The 23,855-nt window shown below is 47.6% G+C and overlaps 1 protein-coding gene across 1 annotated transcript in view; it reads left to right on the forward strand.

The window, feature by feature from the left end:
* Positions 1-778: 778 nt before the first annotated feature.
* Positions 779-23,855, forward strand: part of GPR107 (G protein-coupled receptor 107) — a 79,193-nt gene continuing 56,116 nt past the window's right edge. The window contains exon 1 of the mRNA XM_060250697.1: positions 779-959. Within this exon, the coding sequence (XP_060106680.1) occupies positions 834-959 (126 nt within the window). The 5' untranslated portion in view covers positions 779-833. The remainder of the gene's footprint in view (positions 960-23,855) is intronic.

Consider the following 23,855-nt stretch of genomic DNA (forward strand, 5'->3'; position numbering starts at 1 on the left):
GCTTAAACCTTTAGCACTTATTGGTCTCAAATCGTACTGTATTTCTCCCATGAGATCCAAGGGACTGGGCAAAATAAGCTCTGGCTCTTTCCTTCCTTCCCCAGGGGACCAGCCAATAGAGGGAAGAGAGGCTTGGCTTAGTAGCTCTGCAACTGGGAAAGCAAGCTCTGCCTTCCCCCTTCCTTCCTAATGGAGGAGCCTCAGCCAAAAATAGAGGCTTTGCTCTGCAGCTCCTGTGCGATTGAGCAAGTCTTGCAAAGCAAACTGTTATGCAGAAGGAAGCAAGAGAGAGGGAGAAGGAAGCAGATGACAGCCAGTTGCTCGGGGGGGGAGGGGGGGCCTGATTCAGCCCCCAGGCCGCATGTTTGACACCCCTGCTCTAAAAGGGCGGATGAGTGGCAAAACTCTGTCGCAGGCATCTCTACGGTAAAAACCCTTCTACGGAATGCCGGAGAGGACAATTTTATTCCGTTTCCGCCCGAAAGGGTCTGTAAGGAAGTGTGCGAGCTTGACTACACTTTTCAAATTTCCCCCCAGCCTCGCATCACGCAGCCCCTTCCTCACCGACGCTCCAGGTCTCAAAATGACACTCCAAAGTACTTGAGGCAATCTTTTTTTTTTTTACTCACGATAGAGATGCCAGGGCCTAGAGTGACCGGAAGACAGAAAGGAAGGGGCTCCCGCACTTCCGAGCGGACAGCGGAAGTCCGTTCCCCTCGTTTCCGGTCCCACTTCTGCCTCCGCAGTTACGTCGGCCGCGTCCCTTGCCTACGTCGCCCTTCGACTCCGGAAGTGGGCGGGGCGGAGCGGGCGGTGTTGATGCTGGAGCGAAGATGGCGGCGTGTGGAGGCGACGGCCGCGGTTCCTGCTTCCTGCCCTGGCGCGGGGCGCTGCTCCTCCTGGCGGCGCTTCTCTGGGGCGGCTCCGCGCGGGCCCGCGTCCACCACCTCGTCCTCAAGGTAGCCGGGGGGGGGGGGGGAGCGACCCGGCTGGGCGAGGCAGTGGAGAGGGAGGGGCCCGTAGGGTTGCCAATCCCCAGGCGGGAACAGGAGGTCCCCCCGGTTTGGAGGCCCTCCTCCCGCTTCAGGGTCATCAGAAAGAGGGAAATGTCTGCTGGCGAAATGCTGGGAGAGAAATGTCTGCTGGGCACTCCATTGTTCCCTATGGGGACCGATTCCCATAGGGTATAATGGAGATTGATCCCTGGGTGTCTGGAGCTGTGTGGGGACTGTTATTTGAGGTAGAGGCGCCAGATTTTCAGCATAGCATCCAGTGTCTCTTCCCAAAATACCCTCCAAGTTTCAAAAGGAATGGACCAGGGGGTCCAATTCTATGAGCCCCAAAAGAAGGTGTCCCTAACTTTCATTATTTCAAATGGAGGAAAGGCATTTAAAAGGTGTGTGGTCCCTTTAAATGTGGTCAGACCTCCCTTTGGAGTTCAATTATGCTTGTCACAACCTTGCTCCTGGCTCCACCTTCAAAGTCTCTTGGCTCCACCCCTAAACTCCCCAGATATTTCTTGAATTGGGCTTGGCAACCCTGTCTTCTGCCCCAGGCCGTGGATAGCTGCTTCCGGTTGTAGGCAGCAATGGTAGCTGTAACCATTTTCTTTTTTTGCCGTGCAGTTACTGCTGTTTGTTTATGGAGTTTCAGGAAAGGCTTTCTTGTGGAGCAAGAGACCTCCAAGCTAGATGGGTCAGCGGCCTGATTCTGCGCAAAGCAGCTTAGTCTATGTGGAATGTGTTTGTGCAGGGTAAAAGGCTGTTGCTGTTCAGTTACTCTGACGCAGATTGCTCAGACTAATCCAGTCTCACCAGATCCTGAAATCTAGGCAGGGTTAAGAGCATAAGAGAAGCCATGTTGGATCAGGCCAGTGGCCCATCCAGTCCAACACTCTGTGTCACAAAGTGGTCGAAAAAACCAAGTGCCATCAGGAGGTCCACCAATGGGGCTAGAAGCCCTTCCACTGTGCCCCCCCACAAGCACAAGAATACAGAGCATCACTGCCCCAGACAGAGAGTTCCAACAATAAGCTGTGGCTAAGGGTTGACTCTGGTCAGTATTTAGATGGGAGATCTCCAAGGAATCCCAGGGTCACTATGCAGAAGAAGGCAATGGCAAACTACCTCTGTTAATCTCTTGTCTTGAAAATCCAGTGAGGTTGCAGTAAGGTATCTGGGACTTGATGGTGCTTTAACACACACACTGTTCAGTTGGGCCTGTGACTCAGTGATAATTAACTGGGTTTGAAGGCGGATGTATTTAGGGTTGCTTCCTGGGGTCGTAAGTTAAAGGGAACTCAGATGGTGGCAAAGAAGTTTCATGGTCTGGGCTTGGAGAGCCACTGCTTGTGAAAGTATACCATACTGACCTAGATGGACCAGAAGTCTGGTTGCAAGGGCTACTGAGATGGAGTACAGCTGAATGAAGAGAGCACATTTGCAGTTCTGTGAATTTTTGCTTCACAGTTAGAAAGAGGGTAGTTAGCAGGTGTTGGGAAACATTTATTCTATCTGATGAGCGAGAAAGCCACTGCTGGTCTGAGTAGACAACAAGATTAAGTTAGGTGGTCCGTTCATCTGTTTAAGGTTGCTTCAGAAGTTCAGCCTGTAGAATGTGTCTGCCAGGACACCTGCTTTCCCTTTCTAGTCAATTGTCTTCTTCCCCTAGGAGGATGTTGAGTAATTTTTGTTGGAGTTGGCAGTTGCCAGTTAGAATAGACAATACCTAATTAAGACAAGGAAGAGCCCCGTGGCACAGAGTGGTAAAACTGCAGTACTGCAGTCCAAGTTCTCTGCTCACAACCTGAGTTCAATCCCAGCGGAAGCTGGTTCAGGTAGCTGGCTCCAGGTTGACTCAGCCTTCCATCCTTCCAAGGTCGGTAAAATGAGTACCCAGCTTTCTGGGGGGAAAGTGTAGATGACTGGGGAAGGCCATGGCAAACCACCCCATAAAAAGTCTGCCGTGACAACGTTATGAAAGCAACGTCACCCCAGAATCGAAAACGACTGGTGCTTGCACAGGGGACTACCTTTACTTTTTTAATTAAGACAAATGGCATGATCAGGGTTTTACTGGATTAGATGTGTGTTCGATGTATATCAGTTATCTGTTTCCCACAAAGCCTTGCTAGATGTATCTTTAAGCCCACAAACAAACAGGGAAGTGGCAACCAAAGTTTCCTGTGACTCATGAATCCAGTCCTTTGCTATTCTCTTTCTGTCTAGAGGGGTTGTTGTGCAATCAGAAGCTTCAATATCAACGCTGGCTCCTCCAATTAAAAGGGCCTCTGGGCTGGGAAACCTGTAAGTTGTAACTGAATTATAGACTTTATGTTGTGTATTCAGAAGATTCTGGAGTTAATTCCTACCCTCTTCAGTTAAAGCCCAGCAACTCCCCACCCACTCGCTTTCACTTTGGAGAACTTGCTGGCTGCACAAAATACACAGTATTGTGCTTGATTGGCCAAGACTTCTGCGTAAGGCAGTTACACATGTTCACCTTTGTCTGCTAGTCTCTCTGAGGCTCTGTACATGCAACTAGATGAGATGGTGGAATGAACGGTTAAGTGCTTTTGAATATTTCCACTCCTTTGCCTACAACAAATTCCAAAAATATGTAATAATAAACACTGTCACAACTTCCGAATCAGATGCGTATATATTTTGTAGTGGTTGCAACAAACCTCTTGTTATCCATCTGTGGCAGAGGCAGAAATAGGAACCTTGGAACTTGGTGGCGGAAGCAAGATTTGAACAGGCAACTTAGAATCGTAGAGTTGGAAGGGGCCATCTGGTCCAACCCCTTCTTTTTGTTGTTATTTGTGAATCGCCCAAACCCTGCTACTGTTGGACTCTGGGATATTGTACAATAATCAGTTCAATGCAGAATCAGCCTAAAGCAGAAGTGGCCAAACTTGCTTAATGTAAGACTCACATAGAATAAATGTCAGGTGTTTGACAGCTGCAGAACAGGAAGGAAGGTAAATTGATAGGGAAGGAGAGGTGGAAAGAAAGCAACTTTAACTTTAAATGCCTGCTGATGTGGCGGGGGCTCCGAGAGCCACACAATGTGTGTGAAAGAGCCACGTGTGGCTCCCGAGCCACAATTTGGCCACCCCTGTCCTAAAACTTTCCTGACAAATATCCATCCAGGCACTGCTTGAAGACTGCCAGTGAGAGGAGGCTCACCACCTCTTTAAGGCTGCGAGTTCCACAGCTGAACTATTCTTACTGTAGTTTCCACCTTAGTTTGTTTGTTAAATATCCAGCTGGTATCTTTCCACTCGCAATTTAAGCCCATTGTTGCAAGTCCTGTCCTCTGTGCCAGCAGGAACAGTTCCTAAGTGACCGCCCTTCAAATACTTCAAGAGAGCCAACATGGTCCCCCCAGAACCTTCTCTTTTCCAGAGTGAACATCCTCAAGTCTCTCAGCCTTTCTTTGTAGGGCTTGATCTCAGCCTTTCATCCGCGTGTTCCTCCGACTGTGTGTTTGCAGTGATGCAGCCTGTATGAAGAATGGATCAGGCGTGGTCCGCTATGCTTGTTTAAAGTGTGATTCTTTTCCTTGCATCCTGAAGTGCTTCTGTGCCCCACTCCATCTCATTCTGTTATGTACAGTTCAGACCCCTCTTCCATCTGTTTCCTCCTGTGGCCCGTTCAGTGAAGCTTGGGAGATGAGTGTAGAAGAGTCTTCTATGTGGAGGGTATGTAAAAGGATGTCAGCATGGTAGATCACTTTATAAAGCATTCTTGTATGCTTAAAAGAAGATGATGAAGAAGAAGATATTGGATTTATACCCCGCCCTCCACTCCGAAGGGTCTCAGAGCGGCTCACAATCTCCTTTACCTTCCTCCCCCACAACAGACACCCTGTGAGGTGGGTGGGGCTGGAGAGGTCTCTCACAGCAGCTGCCCTTTCAAGGACAACCTCTGCCAGAGCTATGGCTGACCCAAGGCCATGCTAGCAGGTGCAAGTGGAGGAGTGGGGAATCAAACCCGGTTCTCCCAGATAAGAGTCTGCACACTTAACCACTACACCAAACCGGCTCTCCACTGCACATAGAAAACTAGGCACAGCAGAGTGTTTGCTTCATCTTTTGAAGAAGAATGCAGATTTATACCCCACCCTTCTCTCTGAATCAGAGACTCAGAGCGGCTTACAATCTCCTATATTTTCTCCTCCCACAACAGACACCTTGTGAGGTGGGTGGGGCTGAGAGGGGTCTCCCAGCAGCTGCCCTTTCAAGGACAACTCTGCGAGAGCCATGGCTGACCCAAGGCCATTCCAGCAGCTGCAAGTGGAGGAGTGGGGAATCAGACCTCCCAGATAAGAGTCCACGCACTTAACTACACCAAACTGGCTTTTGCATAGAGTATAGTCATCCACAAGCACAGGGCAGATCCTGAATTGAGTTTTCTTACATGAATTGTACTTCCTCAAGCTTCCGTTTGTTTTAGTAGGAGTAATTTATTTTTAGTTGTATGACACTGGGGTATCTTGCATATTTATCCGTGGGGAGTCCAGTCAGTCTCCCATCCAGGCACGGAGAAGACCTGCCTGGTTTCAGCAAGGGGGCTGCATCCTCTGCCTTCAGACCAAGTCCTGGGTCCAACTGACCACTTCACGTATCACATTCTTAGGTGTACTTGCTAAAGTCATTCTAAGCATGCTTGAAAGTGTAAAACACAAATGTAAGTGCAGGCTTATGAGTGCACTTTTAGTAGAGAATAATGGGGAGCCAGGATTGGCTGCAGATCTGTTCAATGTGAAATCGATTGCAAACCTGTGTTTGCCTTTGTGTGCTGTGTAGAAAGATCCTGAGGTGTACACAGGATGTATGGCCTCCAGTGGGTGACTCAATGAGGAGTGCAATTATTGGCGATCCTTATAACTGGGTGATTCAATTCCCCTTGGTGTCATCATGGCTTACTATTTCTTCTTCCTTTTGGAGGAGAGGAAAAAGTCTGTACCTTTTTCTGTTTGATTTTACTTGGCACTTCTGTTTCTCTGCTGTCTTGCTGCTGTTCTTTCTGCTGAAGATAGATTCAGGTGGGCATCTGTGTTGGTTTGAAGCAGCAGAACAGAGTTCGAGTCCAATGGCACCTTTAAGACCAACAAAGTTTTATTCTGGGTATAAGCTTTTGTGGGCAAGCACACTTCTTCAGATACGTTGAAATGGAAGTTGCCAGTCCATGCATATAAGTTAGAGGATGACCAGCCAGATTAGCATTCAGCGTAAAAAAGGTGTTAGATGCAAGGACCAAACTGGAATAAGAAGCTTATGGTCACCGTTTGTTTGGGTTTAAATCCAGGAGGAAACATAGTGAAGGAAATAAATATATCAAAGTCAGGAAAGGTACATCTGCCCATCAGTCTCTGACATATTTATTTCCTTCACTATGCTTCCCCTTGGAATTAAACCCAAACATGGTGACCATATAAACTAAGCTTTTTATTCCAGTTTGGTTCTTGCATCTGACTTTATTGTACTGTATGCTAATTTGCTACTCACCCTCTATTCATATGTATGGACTGGCAATTTACATTTCAATGTATCCGAAGAAGTCTGAGCGCACCCACAAGTTTATATCTTGAATAAAGCCTTGTTGGTCTTAAAAGATGCTACTGGACTCGAACTTTGTTCTCTTCCTATTGCTTGATTTGTGTTGCTTGATGGTTGTGGTAGCAGGTTGTAGTTCCTGGAGTGCTTTTAATTGACACCCTAATTGTTTTATTATGATAATTCCAAAGAGGCAGCTGTGTTAAGCTATTGTAGTAAAATAACATATGGGCATGCTAAAATAAATGTTGGTCTTCAGGGTGTCACTGGACTTTTGTTTTATTGTTGTGAGCGCCTAGAGAATCATTATGGATGAAAAGCAAGAGGCAAATATTGTGTGTAAACAAGATGCTTGCTAGTCTCACTTGGTAGGAGAACCATAAAGGCCAAACTGTGTAAAGCGGGAGACAGGCTTGTACATTTAAATATGGAACTGCGCCCATCAGGCAGAAAGTAGTATGTTCTGTTTCGGAACAGCAAAAGGGTTGCATGGATGGGCAGTGCAGAACTTCCCTGTTTTAAGCACCTGGAATGTGAATGGTACAATTCAAGCTTGTCTTTTTCATCCGGGTCGCCTCACCAAGGGATGGGCTGGCTGCAACTCCATTGCGTGTGCGCTGGGTTAGGTAGCCAGGTTAGCCTCTAGGTACTGTGTGGAAAGGCCCCAGAAGGGTGCACAAGTGGCCTCCCCTTAATCTCCTAAAAATGAGAGCCCCAGAGGAAGCCATCAATTTTCTTTTCCTGACACTAAAGAGTAGCTCTTAAGATTATTCAGAGCAGCAACTGCAAAGAAAAGAGACACGTTGTGTGTTTATGGACCTGAGGCTGGTCTTTCCCTGTTCAGCAGTGTCTGTACCAGGGATGTCGAACGCATTCGTTATGAGGGCCAGGTCTGACATAAAGGAGACCTTGTCGGGCCGGTCTGGGCCGTGTTGGGCCATGTGTGTACCTATTTAAGATTTGGTATACATTTTTTAAAGGACACAAATGTGACTAAAGTTTTTTTTTAAAAGAAAAAAAACTTAAAACATGCTTAAAACATTAGCACTTGTTGATCTTAAAGGTACTTTCTTTGTATTTCTCCCATGGGATCTAGGCAAAAGAAGCCCTTTCCCTCCCTCCCCAGGGGACTAGGAGTGGGAGGAGCCTCAACCAATGGAGAAAATTGAGGTTTTGCTCTGTAGCTCCTGTGCGATTGAGCAAGCCATGCAGAGCAAGTTGAGATGCAGAAGGAAGCAAGAAAGAGGGAGAAGGAAGCAGACAAGAGCCAGTTGCTCGGGGGGCTTGATAGGAGCCCTCCAGGGGCCTGATTCGGCCCCCGGGGGCATGTTTGACACCCCTGATCTATACCATGCTACTCAGTTGTCTTCTTAAAAATGCAGGCATGTTGAATTTTGAATATCTCTCATCAGCTTGTCTAGAAACAAAGGAAAGAGTTGGGGGGGGCCACAAAGTTGCAAACTAGTCTACAAACTAACCTTCCTGTTGATGCAGGCATGTGTTTGTCATCTGGGGCTGAAAGTGTGTGTGTGGGTGGTGGGGGGACTCCTGCCCCCCTGGGAGGTCATTTTACTTCACTTACCTCAGGCAAGCGGCTGGGGGTTTTTTTTGCCTACAACTCCCATCAGTCCCAGCCATTGGCCGTGCTGGCTGGGGCTGATGGGAGTTGTAGGCAAAACAAACATCTGGAGAGCTACCGTTGGCCACCCCTGCCCTACACCAGACCATAATTAGGAGCGGTGTTTGTCTTTAAGTGTCAAAGCATGTTGGGGTTAGGTGTGGACATCTAAGACCAGCTTCAAAAACATTATTCTCCCTGTTCCCCTTTAAAAAGCACAGGCCTCGCCTCAGGAAAGGCCCAGGCAACAAGTGAAACGCATCAGAAAGAGGGCTGTTCCTTTGAAATGAGGCATGCGGGCCTTATGGCGTCATAGTGTTTTAATCCAGCATAAGCTGGGCACCAACGACAGTTATCAGGCAGCTGCCTGTTGACTCTCCCACCACTGAGGGTGGCTCTCTGGCACTGAGCAAGGCAGGGCTCTGTGCAAGGGGCTCCCAGAAGAGATGAGCCCGGGGTGGGGTGGGGGGGAGTTCTTCAGAAATCTTCAAGAGCCACAGCGAGGCCTGCCTGTTTGCCCAGGCTGTCGAAAGGATTTAAGTGGCAGGCATCTTTTTAAGCTGGGAAGGTGGAAGAGATTTGGGGCAGGCAGTGTCATTTTTGGCTTCAACGGAAAATATTTTTAACTATTGCCGTTAGCAACCTTGAATGACAAGGAAAGGCAGGCTACAAATGCTTTAATGCGCAGACAAATGAGCACAGTGCCGTCATGAAGTAAACTTGGTGGTGGTGGGAAGTGCCCTCAAGTCGCAGCCGACTCTTGGTGACCCCCATAGGGCAGGGGTGGCCAAACATGCTTAGCATAAGAGCTGCATAGAATACATATCAGATGTTTGGAAGGAAGGAAGAGGCAGGGAGAGGTGGAAAGACAGCAACTTTACCTTTAAATGCATTCTTGAAGCTGCTGGCTTGGCTTGGAGAAGTGATTTAAGGCGATAAATGCCAACAGGATGATGGGGGCTTCAAGAGCCACACAGTATGTGTGAAAGAGCCATGCGTGGCTCCTGAGGCAAGAGCTGGTGGTTCACCGTTGTCCACCGGTGCACAGCAGCCCTGGACTTCCTTGGTGGTCTCCTGTCCAAATATTAATCAGGGCCAACCCTCTTTAGCTTCTGAGATTTCATAGAATCCTAGAGTTGGAAGGGACCTCCAGGGTCATCTAGTCCAACCACCCGCACAATGCAGGGAACTCACAAACCCCTCCCCCTAAATTCACAGGATCTTCATTGCTGTCAGATGGCCATCTAGCCTCTGTGGACCATTTGATGAGATCAGGCTGGCCCGGCCCATCCCGGTCAGGGCTGAAGTTAGCCGATGTATTTATTTTTTGTGACTCACATATAAAAACATGTGCCTAGTAAGGCTCCATTCATTGTGACTTAAGAAGTTGCTTATTGTCCACAAATGCTTATGCTGACCTAAAACTTCAGAAGGAGTCGGAGTCTTCGGCCGGATTGCAGTCTCCTTCCCTTCCTTTCCCCACAACAATCACCCTGTGAGATAGGTGGGGTTGAGAGAGCTCAGAGAGAACTGCTCTTGGGAGAACAGCTCGGAGAGAACATATGAAGCTGCCTTATACTGAATCAGACTCTTGGTCCATCAAAATCAGTATTCTCAGACTGGCAGCAGCTCTCCAGGGTCTCAAGCTGAGGTTTTTCACACCTATTTGCCTGGACCCATTTTTGGAGATGCCAGGGATTGAACCTGGGACCTTCTGCTTCCCAAGCAGATGCTCTACCACTGAGCCACCGTCCCTCCCCAAACTTGTGAACTTGTGACTGACCCAAGATCATCCAGCTGAGATGCTTCTGGAGGCCAAAGCCCAGACCGAGTCCATCAAGCAAGGAGCCCCCTTTGTGAACGAGCCTGGTGCTTCCTTTGGGGAAGGGATCAGTGGCCACCTGGCATGTGCTTTTGGAATGTTTCCCCAGTGCAGGGTGAACACCTCTCATTTAGCTGTTAGATCAGAGATGTCAAACTCATTTCTTATGAGGGCCGGATCAGACATAAATGAGACCTTGTTGGGTGAGCCAAGTCAGGCTGGGTCATGTGTGTGCCTATTTACATTAGGCAGCAGAGATATACATTTTATAAAGAACACAGACAAACACAAATATATATATATATATTTCAGTTTTTAACGTTTATTTTAAACATATATGGAAACAAAAATAAAAATAAAACAAATTATCTACATCTATTATCCACTTATACAGTTTAAATTCATATTAGAAGAGGTTGATTGTGGTTAACTCCAATCTCGATAACATCACCTACTTAAGTAAAATTACTAATACAGCAATAATATTTTCATAAATATATCAATTAGATCATTTTTTTTCCAACCAAATATAGAATTTTTCCCATTTTTCCAGCGCTTCAGTTTTTGACATCCCTCTAACTAAGTTAGTTAAAACATCCAATTCGGCGACTTGTAGTATTTTCTGAACTAATTCATCTTGATGAGGGCAACCCTTTTGTCTCCAAAATCTGGCGTAAAGAGTTCTAGCCACCGTCAGAATATAAACTGCAATATATTCGTCTTCTCGAGGAATTTCGTTTCTAACCAAGGAGAGTAACATTAACTCCGATTTGAAATGTATATTAACCTTTAGTATCTCAGATAGCATTCTATGAACACCTACCCAATATCTTTTTGCTGTTTGACATGACCACCACAAGTGGTAGAACGAACTGTTCATTGTACCACACTTCCAACATTTCGGAGGAATGGTAGGATTGATTTTATTCAATTGGACCGGTGTGATATGCCACCTGTGAAAAAGCTTTAAAAAGTTTTCCCTATAATTAGTTGGTTTTATAATCTTATAGTTACTCTTCCAAAATAAGGCCCATTGTTCTAGAGATATATTTTTCTTAAAAATTTTTGCCCACTTTATCATAGGTACCTTAACCGTTTCATCTTCAAGCTTCATTTGTAGCATATAATTATACACTTTCTTAATTACTTTATCTTGTCCTGTAGTTAATATTCTGTCAAAATCAAAATTCTCTTTAGTGAACCCAAGCAGTTTATCTTTATTATACTTAGTTGTTATTTGCATCATTACCCACCAATCTGGTTTAAACCCCAAGGCTTCTAAATCCTCTTTCTTTCTCAGTTTATTCTTTTCGTCAAGCAGATCTATATATCTAATCACCTTCATCTTATTCCGTAACTGAGGTTGTACAGAGGCTTCTTCTGGGGAAATCCATCTAGGTGTTATTTTATCGTATATTTTTCTTTTAATTTTCTTTTAATTTTCAGAAAATCGTATGAAGCCTGGTTGAAACAAATATATATTTTTAAAAAAACTTAAAACATGCTTAAAATGTTAGCGCTCATTGGTCTTAAAGATGCTTTCTTTGTATTTCTCCCCTGGGATCCAGGGAACTGGGCAAAGGAAGCTCTGGCTCTTTCCTTCCTTCCCCAGGGGACTGGGGAGGGAGCCTCAGCCAATAGAATAATAATAATAATAATAATAATAATAATAATAATAATAATAATAATAATAATAATAATAGTAATAATAATAAAATTTTATTTATATCCCGCCCTCCCCGCCGAAGCAGGCTCAGGGCGGCTAACAGGGCATGGTATATACCATGATTATTATACAAAGCAATTGTAAAATACAGTTAATAAATACATTTAAAAACAGTTACATAAAATTTTAAAACTACAATAAGTTAAGGTGCTACATTCAGTAAGGTATATTCCGATGGCTAGATGTTGCTTTCAGGGTTCCTTATAAGCTTGCAGAAGGAGGGTGGTTTTGCAAGCCCTGCGGAACTGATTAAAGTCCCACAGGGCTCGACTTCCTCCGGTAGCTGATTCCACCAGTGGGGGGCCGTTATAGAGAAGGCCTGCTCCCTCGTTGCTTTCAGTTTGGCCTCCTTTGGTCCAGGGATCCTTAGAAGGAAGAAAGGCTTGGCTCAGTAGTTCTGCTGTGCAATTGAGAGAGCCTTGCAAAGCAAGCTGTTATGCCGAAGGAAGCAAGAGAGAGGGAGAAGAAAACAGATGACAGCCAGTTGCTCAGGTGCCTGATAGGAGCCCTCTGGGGGCCTGATTTGGCCCCCAAACTGCATGTTCGACACCCTTGTATTAGATGCTCTGTACTGGCTGCATAACCCTTTTGCTCCCCTGAGGGGAAGGATCAGATATCTTCCTGGTCTTGGAGATGCAAAGCTGAGAATCTTCAGAGCCTCTGCAAAGCATAAGGCCAGCCAGCTCTTTGCAAGGCCCAGAGAATTGGGGGTGGGATCAGGGCAAAGCCAACACAGACACTGGTCACCCAGCAAGAACCCCAAATGTGTGGATTCCTTGTGTTTGGCATGTGTTTCTGTCTGCTGCCTCTGTTTCCCTTGGTCATCTTTCTGCCTTTTGTATCCTGCATTCAGCTCTTTGATATGCCTCTAAAGTCAGGTTATCTGTGGTCACACTATGAGCTTCTTGCTTGCCCTTGGCGGTTTCATTGTAGCTTAGCTCCTGCTATGCGCAGCGTCTTCTAAACGCTCGATTAAGATCAGGAAATGAAATAGTTCGCTTGTTCCCGGCTCAGCTGAGCAACGATCTTCTTACCAGACCATTTCCTCTGGTCTGTGGGCTATTAAGTAACACTTGAGCTTCTCCAAGCAGAAAGCTGGTGCCTGAAATAAATTTCCTGATATTTCTCTTAGCTCACATGAGAAATTTCCTGATATTTCTCTCAGCTTAGCCTTTTTGGTGGCAGCCCCTCAACTATGGAACAGCCTCCCCAAGGAGATGTGCCTGACCCCTTCTCTTGATCTTCAGGGGGCAATCGAAGACAGTTTTATTTAGGACTGCACTTTTAAGCTTTTATTTATTGGCAGGCCTGATTGAGATTTTAAATTGCGGTCTTTTATGCGTGCGCACGTGTGTGTACGTATATACTTATATTGATTGTTTTAGTTACATGGAACATGACGATCTGGCAACAGTGATCCATGCAACGGTCACCTCAAGGTTGGATTGCTGTAATGCCCTCTACATGGGGCTGCCCCTGTGCCGAACCCGGAAGTTGCAGCTAGTGCAGAACGTCGCCACCTGGCTGTTATTAGGGCTCCCTAGATGGGAGCACATTCAGCTGGGGCTTCGGGGACTGCACTGGCTGCCAATAATATACCGAGTTCAGTACAAGGTGCTGGTTATTACCTTGTGGCGAAACCGGCCCGATTCTGCCTTCAGACCCGGTCCTGTCTGCTCCCTATGGAGTCGCCAACTCCTGGAGGGAGCTATTCCTCCTCCTGCCCCTTGGGCGCGCTGCCACCACCTGCTCAGTCCCGGGGTTCAGATTGAGAGGAACAGGACTCCCAATCCCCCTCTCCTGCTATGAGGCTAGGCCTCAAGGTCCTCTGCCACCCTGCACTTGGGTTTCACAGAGACCTCAGCGCTTCTTTGGGGCACCCCTGGAGGATTGGCACCTTATCCAACTGCATGCCTTCCCCCCTTCACCTGGGGCCCCCTTCTTAACACAGCGTGGTCTAAGCGGTCGGGGATCTAGGTGGTACAGAGATTAACTGCCAGCATTTAAAACAGAAAAAACATTTATTTAAAAGGGAAAAGGATAGGGGAAGAAAAACAAAACAAAAACAGTTGCCTTTAAAAAGTTAGCACAGCCCAGCACCGCACAGCAAACAGCATAACAAAATAAAGGTGGTTTTTAAACGCATCGTATTGTCCCTGGTCTATACTTGATCTGCCTAAGAGAATGACTTACTTTGTCTTACTGCCTGGAGCCTCCCAGGCAGGAGCCCACAGGCAAGCAGCCTCCCTTCCCGAGCGCCTGCTGCAAACTGAGAAACTCTTCCTGCCTAGCACATGGCAAGAACAACAGCCCTTCCTGCCTCTCTAGGAGACTTTCCCCCTAGCGTTGTTGGTTTGGCTCTGGAAGGGAGGGGGGGAGTGAGGGGAAGGCTACAAAGCCTGCTGAATGGATTTACTGATCCCTGCCTTTTTGGATGAAGCACCAACACTCTCAGATGGCGTTTCTCCACACTTCCCCCTCCTTAAATTCTGAGCCGGAGGGGTTGCCTCCTACAGAGGTGACCCCGTAGCAGAATCCAACCAAACAAGGAGAAACCCATTAACCAAAACATTACACAAACATTCAGGTATTTCTCCAATAATACACAAAGTCCAGCACCCTAGGTGCCCATGTCCTTTCTGGACAAAACGTTGCATGGCTGCATGCAGCAGGAATGTCCAGTCTTTAAGATGTACTCCTCCATCTCCCAGGACCACCTCTGGAGTTTGGTGCTCTCCCTCCGTTGCTGCTGTTGCTGGGATGAGTGGTCCATCAAAGGAGGAAATCCCTGGCCCCACATATGGGGTTGGAAACTGCCCAGTTCCCACACAGTTGCCTCTTCTTTATCCCTCATTGGTGGAATATTCCCTCTGTCCACTCTGTCCTCCCAGAAAACTACCTCTGGTGCTGCAAACAATTGCTGTCCCAGCTTCTTTTTGTCTCCTTCCTTCCTACCTATATGCAACACCATGGACCTCTCAGAGAATGGCTGTGGTATATTCACCTGCACCACTTGAACTGCCTTTCCCATTTTCTCTATAGCCCCCACACAGGTAGCATCGTCTAGATCATCCACAATCATATGGGGTCCCCCCCATTCCACTTTCCGTTCACCAGTATGAAGTGGCAGGGAAACCATCACCCTATCCCCTGTCTCAGCTTCGGCGAACTCCCCTTTCTGGTCCTTTGTCACCTCACACAGTGGTTCCAGCCTAGGGTCACTTTGAACCTCTGACAGGAACATTTCTGGCTCCCCCAGACTTCCTATCACCTGCTCCTTCAAGCCACCCCTAGTCCCACTGTTTCCAGAACACTCAGCCAAAGTTTGATCTGGGTTCTCCGCCCCCTCAGTTGGTTTTTCAGTGTCAGCCAACTGAGCTCCTCCCTGCCTGGAAGGTCCCACAGCATCCTGCTGCCCTCGCGGAAATTGGCACCCCTCTTCCCATTGAGCACACCCTCCTGCAAGGTTTGAAACAGGCTGGTCCTCCCCCTCCCTGGTTAGTGGTGAGGTGGCTTCCCTAAAGTTGCCCTCCTCCCCCCACCTTCCCCTGAGGGTTTGGCTTGGGTTCTCCGTCCCCTCGGTTGGTTTTTCAGCACTACCAAACTGCCCCCCTTCCTGCCTGGAAGGTCCCACAGCTTCCCAGGACTCCTGTCTGCTCTGCTTCAAGACGACCTGTTTTGAGAGCGTCTCGGACGATCCCACTTCCTGATCCACAGCTACTTGGTGAACCGGTTCCAACCTAAGGCCACTCCGGACCCCCTTCTGGAACCACTCCTGTTCCCCCAAGCCTTCAGCTATGTGCTCCTCTGAGCCCCCATTAGCCTCGCTGCTCTCAGAACCTCCTGTGAAATCTCCACTCTCCACCTTGGTCTCTTCAGCCTGCACATCCTTTACGCTAGACAGGTTCCCTTCCTCGCTAGGAACACCCACAGCCTCCTGCTGCACTTGGGGAAAGCTACACCCCTCTTCCCCTTGAGAACACCCTACTCCAGGGCTTGAGACAGGCTGGCCCTCCCCCTCCTGGGTGACTGCCCTCTCTTCGTCCTCAGTAACCTGGGCTATTTCCCCCTCCCTGGTTGGTGGTGAGGTGGCTTCCTTAAAGTTGCCTTCCTCCTCCCACTTTCCCCTGGGGGTTTGGCTGCGGGGTACAGCCTTGACAGAGTACTGGCCAACCACCAAATCCCGGCCCAATAACACTGGAACTGCTTGTTCCTTCATTACCCCACATTCAGAATAAGATTTACCTTCTTGTGGAGCCAAACCCCTGAACGGCTTTCGGGAGTGGTCTGGCCCCAGTTTAAACCTTTTAAATACAGTGGCTTTATAGGCCGCAAAAGTTATCCCCCCATCTTCCACAGGCATGCTGGAATAGATGGCGGAAAGCTCTCCAGTCAGGTTGCTACAGAGGTAAGACATATAGTCCTCCTCTGCAATCCCCCACTGTTTGGCTGCCCTCTCAAAGTTGGAGAGGTATGTGGAGGGGTCTTCTCCCTCCTTGTACACTGCAAAGTCTTTGGGCGTGACTTGGATCTCTTTGCTTAGTTCAGCTTCCAGACGTAGCACCTCAAGCTCATGGCGACGTTGCTCTTCTTGTTCCCGTCTGCGGATATCAGCTCTCTCTTTTTCCTCCTGCCGGCGGGTCTCTGCTTCTTCCTGTCTGCGGATCGCATCCCTCTCTGCTTGTCGTTCCTCTCTCTCTCGTTCCTCCTGTCTGCGCTCTTGGTACGCCTTGGTACGGATTCTTGCCAATTCCAACCGTAACCGCAAGAGTTCTTCTGACTGGGTGGGGAACATTTTTGCAAGTGCCCCTGCATGCTGATGATACTCCAACAGGAGGTCTTGCATATCTACTACAGTCAGGTTGTCACACTCCAGCTCGAGCTTTGCACACTCTTCCTGGAGCTGTGGCTTTGTCATCTCCAGGATTTCCAGCCTCTTAGCACGCTCCATCCTAACTAGCTAAACTTCCCCTACTCCAGTTGACCCGAAAAGAAAACAAAACCGCTGTTGCTTCCTCTGGGTGCTTGCACGTATCAAAAAGCAAAAATGCCTGGCCAATCAAGTTCTCTGTTTGTTCTCATCCCACCGCTGCCGCCAAGTGTGGCGAAACCGGCCCGATTCTGCCTTCAGACCCGGTCCCGTCTGCTCCCTATGGAGTCGCCAACTCCTGGAGGGAGCTATTCCTCCTCCTGCCCCTTGGGCGCGCTGCCACCACCTGCTCAGTCCCGGGGTTCAGATTGAGAGGAACAGGACTCCCAATCCCCCTCTCCTGCTATGAGGCTAGGCCTCAAGGTCCTCTGCCACCCTGCACTTGGGTTTCACAGAGACCTCAGCGCTTCTTTGGGGCACCCCTGGAGGATTGGCACCTTATCCAACTGCATGCCTTCCCCCCTTCACCTGGGGCCCCCTTCTTAACACAGCGTGGTCTAAGCGGTCGGGGATCTAGGTGGTACAGAGATTAACTGCCAGCATTTAAAACAGAAAAAACATTTATTTAAAAGGGAAAAGGATAGGGGAAGAAAAACAAAACAAAAACAGTTGCCTTTAAAAAGTTAGCACAGCCCAGCACCGCACAGCAAACAGCATAACAAAATAAAGGTGGTTTTTAAACGCATCGTATTGTCCCTGGTCTATACTTGATCTGCCTAAGAGAATGACTTACTTTGTCTTACTGCCTGGAGCCTCCCAGGCAGGAGCCCACAGGCAAGCAGCCTCCCTTCCCGAGCGCCTGCTGCAAACTGAGAAACTCTTCCTGCCTAGCACATGGCAAGAACAACAGCCCTTCCTGCCTCTCTAGGAGACTTTCCCCCTAGCGTTGTTGGTTTGGCTCTGGAAGGGAGGGGGGGAGTGAGGGGAAGGCTACAAAGCCTGCTGAATGGATTTACTGATCCCTGCCTTTTTGGATGAAGCACCAACACTCTCAGATGGCGTTTCTCCACATACCTTTAAAGCCCTATATGGCCTAGGACCTGCCTCCCTTAGGGACTGTCTCTCCCCATGTTCCCCAGAGAGTACTGAGATCAGGTTCTCAAAATCTCCTTACAATCCCCGGGCCAAAGGAGGCCCGTCTGAAGTCAACTAGGGACAGGGCTTTTTCGATCACAGCCCCTTGCTGGTGGAACCAGCTGCCGGAAGAGGTGAGGGCCCTGCGGAACCTTGGGCAGTTCCGCAGGGCCCGTAAGACAGTCCTCTTCTGGTTTGCGTACAACTGACCGGCATCTGAATATTTTAAGGAAGACTGTGGGATAGCACACTGATGAATTGCATTTATTTTATTATGTAAACTATTAATGTACTTTAATTCTTAATTTTATTATTAGAATTTTTAATGTTGTGATCCGCCCTGAGCCCGCTTCGGTGGGGTAGGGCAGGATATAAATCGAATGAAATAAAATAATAAAAATAAAAAAATTACATTGGAACCTGCCTAGAGCAGGTAGAAAGGTGCTGAAAATGTTTTAAATAAATCAAAACAATGCTGAAGGTGGGTCCCTTCTTTTACTGCAAAAGTGTAGTTGAGAGCAGCTGAGCCTAACTTTGCCTTGTCTGGTCAGGCGTTGGCATACAGAAGGTCCCAGGTTCAGTCCCTGGCATCTCCAGCTAATAGGTTTGGCAGTAGGTCTTTGTGCTGGTGACGTGAAAGACTGCGAGCCTGGAGAGCTGCTGCCGATCTGAGTAGGTAGTACCTGGTCCCAAGGTTTCAGCACAAGGCAGCTTCTTGTGTACACACACACACACCCTCAAACAACCAGGACACGCAGAACTGGGGTGCTGACCCTTACTTCCACAAGATGGACCTGTCCTGCAGTAGCTGTGGCCATCTTGCCAGCGGACTGTAGGTTTAGGCCAGGAGACAGATTTCTTGTCAGGACTGCAGGCTTTTAATTGATGGCTCAGTGGGATGAATCAAATTAACAAGCGATTAAGGCTTCCACTTTGCCTTGTATAGCTGGCGGCAAGCGAGCGCCGGGGGTTGAGGAAGATCGTCTTACGGACCAGCTTAGTGTTCCCAGTGCCAGAAACAAGACAGAGAAATAGAAGCAGCTTTTACCTTGCAGGTGGAACTGCTGGAGGTCCTTGTAACGAACAAGCTCATCGCGTTCCCTTTATGTGCTGTCTACAATGAATCTGTAGCCTCACCAATAGACAACCGCTTGGCTGCCTTCTGTTCCTGGCTTTACGAGAGTGTCGATCTCAGTGCTAAAAATTGATCTTGATAAAGACCGGCAGTTATATTGTCAGAGAGAACAGCTCTTTTTATACCATTCCGACCACCGCTGCTACTCAGTGATCAGTGAGCATAGTGGTTAGAGTGCACTAGCATTTGGGATCAGATCCCAGCTCTGCCATGATGCCTGCTCTGCTTCTGGGGCCAGTTGCTCTCTTTCCCAGCCTAACCCGCCTCAGGGGGCTGTTGTGCGAATAAAATGGGAACGGGAGAGCTATTAATGCTATGTTAATGATATGATCGCCATCTTCAAGTCTTTGAAGGGCTGTCCTATAGTGGATGGTGTGGAATTGTTTTCTGTGACCTCAGAAGGTAGGACCAGAACCAGTGGGTTGAAATTAAATCAAAAGAGTTTCCGACTCAACATTAGGAAGAACTTCCTGACCATTAAAGCGGTTCCTCAGTGGAACAGGCTTCCTCGGGAGGTGGTGGGCTCTCCTTCCTTGGAGGTTTTTCAACAGAGGCTAGATGGCCTTTGGACAGCAATGAAGATCCTGTGAATTTAGGGGGAGGCGTTTGTGGGTTTCCTGCATTGTGCAGGGGGTTGGACTAGATGACCCTGGAGGTCCCTTCCAACTCTTTGATTCTATGATTAATCCACTCTGAGCTCCTTGGAAGAAAGGGGGGGTGAAACTTATTAGATTGCTAGCGCTAGGCACCGTGAACACACATGAAAGTGCCTTATATTGAATCAGACCCTCAGTCCATCAGGGTTAATATTGTCTACTTGGACTGGCAGCAGCTCTCCAGGGTCTCAGTTAAGGTCCTTTGCATCAGTTGCTGCCTTGTTCCTTTAACCAGGGATGCCAGGAGATTGAACCTGGGACTTTCTGCATGCAAAGCCGAGTTCTTCCACTGGACCACAACCCCTCCCCTGTGTCTACCCTAAAAGGCAGTAGGCTGAGACGAGTATCTCTCTCTCTGTTTAGGATTGCACTATAACACAATAAAAAACAGAAGTGAAAAATAAGCAGATAGAGAGATAAGCACATTACAGGTTTCCTTGTGCTTCTGCCAGCTTGCGCTTTTCCTTCTTCTCCACCTTCTCTTCTTCTGTTTACCATCAAAACAAAGTTTGAGTCCACGGGCACCTTTAAGACCAACGAAGCCTTTCTAAGTATAAACTTCTGTGTGCACAAAAGGGTCTGACTTCAAATGTGATGGGCATTTGGCTGGCCACTGGTCAGGATCTATAGGCGGTATCTGACGCACCAGGGCAACTCGTGTTGTATTTTTATCCAGAGCTCTCATAAAGACTGGTTGACATGGAGGATGACCATCATGGTGTGAACCTTCAGCTAGAAGCGTTCTTGTAACCAAAAGCGTGAGAGGGAGCTTGGCCAATAAAGACATTGCTGGCTCATTCTGAACTAGCGTCTGGTTTCCCCCCTGCTGACATGGGCTGGTGAGAATACAGAGTCCAGCAGGGGTGAACAGCTCACTTCTTTCCAGGGGTGTCGACCTCATTTGTTATGAGGGCCGGATCTGACATAAATGACACCTTGGTGGGCCGGGTCGTGGGTGTACCTATTTAAGATTAAATAGCAGAGATATAAATTTTATAAAGAACACAGACAAACACAATTAAATATATTGTTTTGAAAACTTAAAACATTCTTAAAACGTTAGCACTCATTGGTCTTAAAGGTGCTTTCTTTGTATCTCTCCCATGGAATCCAGGGAACTGAGCAAAGGAAGCTCTGGCTCTTTCCTTCCTTCCCCAGGGGACCAGGAGGGGGAGGAGTCTTAGCCAACAAAGGGAAGAGAGGTTTGGCTTAGTAGCTCTACTGTGCGATTAAGAGAGCCTGGCAAAGCAAGCTGTTAAGCAGAAGGAAGCAAGATATAGGGAGAAGGAAGCAGATGACAGCCAGTTGCTCAAGGGCCTGATAGGAGCCTTCCAGGGGCCTAATTCGGCCCCCGAACTGCATGTTTGGCACCACTGTTTTAGACCTTCCAAGAGACGTGGGGAACAATTTTATGACAACTGAAGCAGCGTGCGCCTCTCTCTGTCTGTAAATGTAAAACTCTGGCAAGACAAATAAAGGTGAAGCCTTGGGCTGTGGAACAGACTTGATCAGATCCAGGATCCATGTTTAATCTGAACTTGCATAACAAGGTTCTATTTAAATTATTTGCTGCCTTTGTATATGTTTCAGTGATCGGGCACAAAGGCTTCTGCTGCTGTTGGAAGTGCGTAGAGCAGGGGTGGCCACACGGGCTTAACATAAGAGCCACACAGAATAAACATCAGATTTGAGAGCCACAAGACATGAACGTCAGGGGATTGAGGAAGGAAGGAAGGAAGGAAGGAAGGAAGGAAGGAAGGAAGGAAGGAAGGAAGGAAGGAAGGAAGGAAAATAGATGGGGAAAGAGGAAGTGGGGGTGGAAAGAAAGCAACTTTAACTTTAAGTGCATTCTCCAAGTCACCGGCTGGTTTGGTTTGGAGAAGTGATTTAAAGAGAGGATGCCTTCTCTAAATCAGCTGATGAAGTGTTGGGAACTTAAAAGAACCACGTGTGGCTCCTGAGCTGCAGTTTGGCCTCCCCTGGCATAGAAGATTGTCTCATAGAAGATTGTCATCACTTTGACTATACAGACTTTTGTTGGCAGGCTAATGTCTCTGGTTTTTATTATACTGCCTAGGTTCACCATAGCTGTCCTCCCAAGGAGCAAACGTCTTTTAATTTCATTATCTGTGGTCAAATACTTCCAGTACCTGGCATTACGTTTTATAGCACACATGGCCTAGCCCAACAAAGGACAGAAGGCCGAGTGAGTGCTTGAAGGTTTTTCAGGGATGTCACACAGTTAGAAAAGAGCTTGGTGCGATGCATCGTGAGCATGTGAGATTACCATCTGAATGAGCAATTTCAGTTTCTCCTCCCTCTAGTCAAGCAGATACTTGCCCATATTTGGCTTAAACACATTGCTGTTTGAATAGTGGTGGATCCATATTTTTTGCATTAACGTAATCACAGCACAGTGTTGGCATATTGGACTGATTTGAGCATGATGCAGCCCCTTTCATACCAAGGGATCAGGACACTCTGTATTCCCTCCCCTCATAAAATTCTTCCTCTTCTCCTCCTCCACAATCTTAACCTTGGTTATGAGATAGGTCTGCCCTAGACCTTTTAAACATGGTTAATGCTAACCAGGTTTTTCTTTAACCAGGGTTTGTTGGCTAGCAGAATATCCTAGTTTAAATACCACACCTCAAAAAGAATATTATAGCATTGGAAAAAGTGCAGAAAAGGGCAACTAGAATGATTAAAGGTTTGGAACACTTTCCCTATGAAGAAAGGTTAAAACGCTTGGGGGTCTTTAGCTTGGAGAAACGTCGACTGTGGGGTGACATGATAGAGGTTTACAAGATTATGCATTGGATGGAGAAAGTAGAGAAAGAAGTACTTTTCTCCCTTTCTCACAATACAAGAACTCTTGGGCATTCAATGAAATTGCTGAGCAGTCAGGTTAAAATGGATAAAAGGAAGTCCTTCTTCACCCAAAGGGTGATTAACATGTGGAATTCACTGCCACAGGAGGTTGTGGTGGCTACAAGCATAGCCAGCTTTAAGAGGGGATTGGATAAAAGTATGGAGCAGAGGTCCATCAGTGGCTGTTAGCCACAGTGTGTGTGTGTGTGTGTGTGTGTGTGTGTATGTGTGTATACACACACACAATATTGGCCACTGTGTGACACAGTGTTGGACTGGATGGGCCATTGGCCTGATCCAACATGGCTTCTCTTATGTTCTTATGTTCTTACTTAAAACCAAACCCAAGTTAGTGTTCACTGCAGTCTGGTGTAGTGGTTAAGTGTGCGGACTCTTATCTGGGAGAACCGGGTTTGATACCCCACTCCTTCGCTTGCACCTGCTGGAATGGCCTTGGGTCAGCCATAGCTCTCATAGGAGTCGTCCTTGAAAAGGCAGCTGCTGTGAGAGCCCTCTCAGCCCCACCCACCTCACAGGGTGTCTGTTGTGGGGGGAGAAGATATGGGAGAATGTAAGCCGCTCTGAGTCTCTGATTCAGAGAGAAGGGCGGGGTATAAATCTGCAGTTGTCTTCTTCTTCAGTTCCACGGCAGTCTGTTGGAGCAAGGAGCCCGGTGGCACCTTACAGTGGTGGCCGTGGAAGGTGCTGACTTATGGTGAGCTTGTAGGGTTTTCGAGGCAAGAGAAACAAAGGTGGCGATCCCGGATTTCCTTGGCAGTCTCCCATCCAAGTCCTAACCAGAGCTGATGCTGTTTAGCTTTCAAGATCCGGCAAGATTGGGCTAGCCTGGGCCATCCAGGTCAGGGCGAACCTTACAGACTAACAATCAGAGCTCACTTTGTCAGGTGCTCAAAAGGTTTATCTACAGAGGGTATATTTAAAGTTCCTAGCAAGAGCCCCATGACGCAGAGTGGTAAAGCTGCAGTACTGCAGTCGAAGCCCTCTGCTCACAACCTGAGTTAGATCCCGGCGGAAGCTGGGTTCAGGTAGCCAGCTCAAGGTTGACGCAGCCTTTCATCCTTCCGGAGTCAGAAAAATGAGTATCCAGCTGGCTTGGGGGAAAGTGTAGATGACTGGGAAAGGCAGTCACCCCGTAAAAAGTCTGCCATGAAAACATTGTGATGCGACGTCACCCAGAGTCGGAAATGACTCGTGCTTGCACAGGGGACTACCTTAACCTTTATTTTTTAGCAAGGGAAAGGTGAAGTAGGGAGATGCTGGAAAGAGGCCAGTTTTGAAACGGCAACCAATTGGAGAGAATTCAATCCGTCCCGTGAGAGAGGACCACTCCCAAATGTTGATAGATGTGCGGAGTAGGATTATCGTAAAATTAAATCTGTTATCAAGGGTTGTAGTTGGAAACATGAGCGGAGCTAATTAACATCTGTAAATGCCTGAACT

Source organism: Heteronotia binoei, chromosome 12 (genome assembly GCF_032191835.1).
Source record: "Heteronotia binoei isolate CCM8104 ecotype False Entrance Well chromosome 12, APGP_CSIRO_Hbin_v1, whole genome shotgun sequence".
Taxonomy (NCBI): Eukaryota; Metazoa; Chordata; class Lepidosauria; order Squamata; family Gekkonidae; genus Heteronotia; species Heteronotia binoei.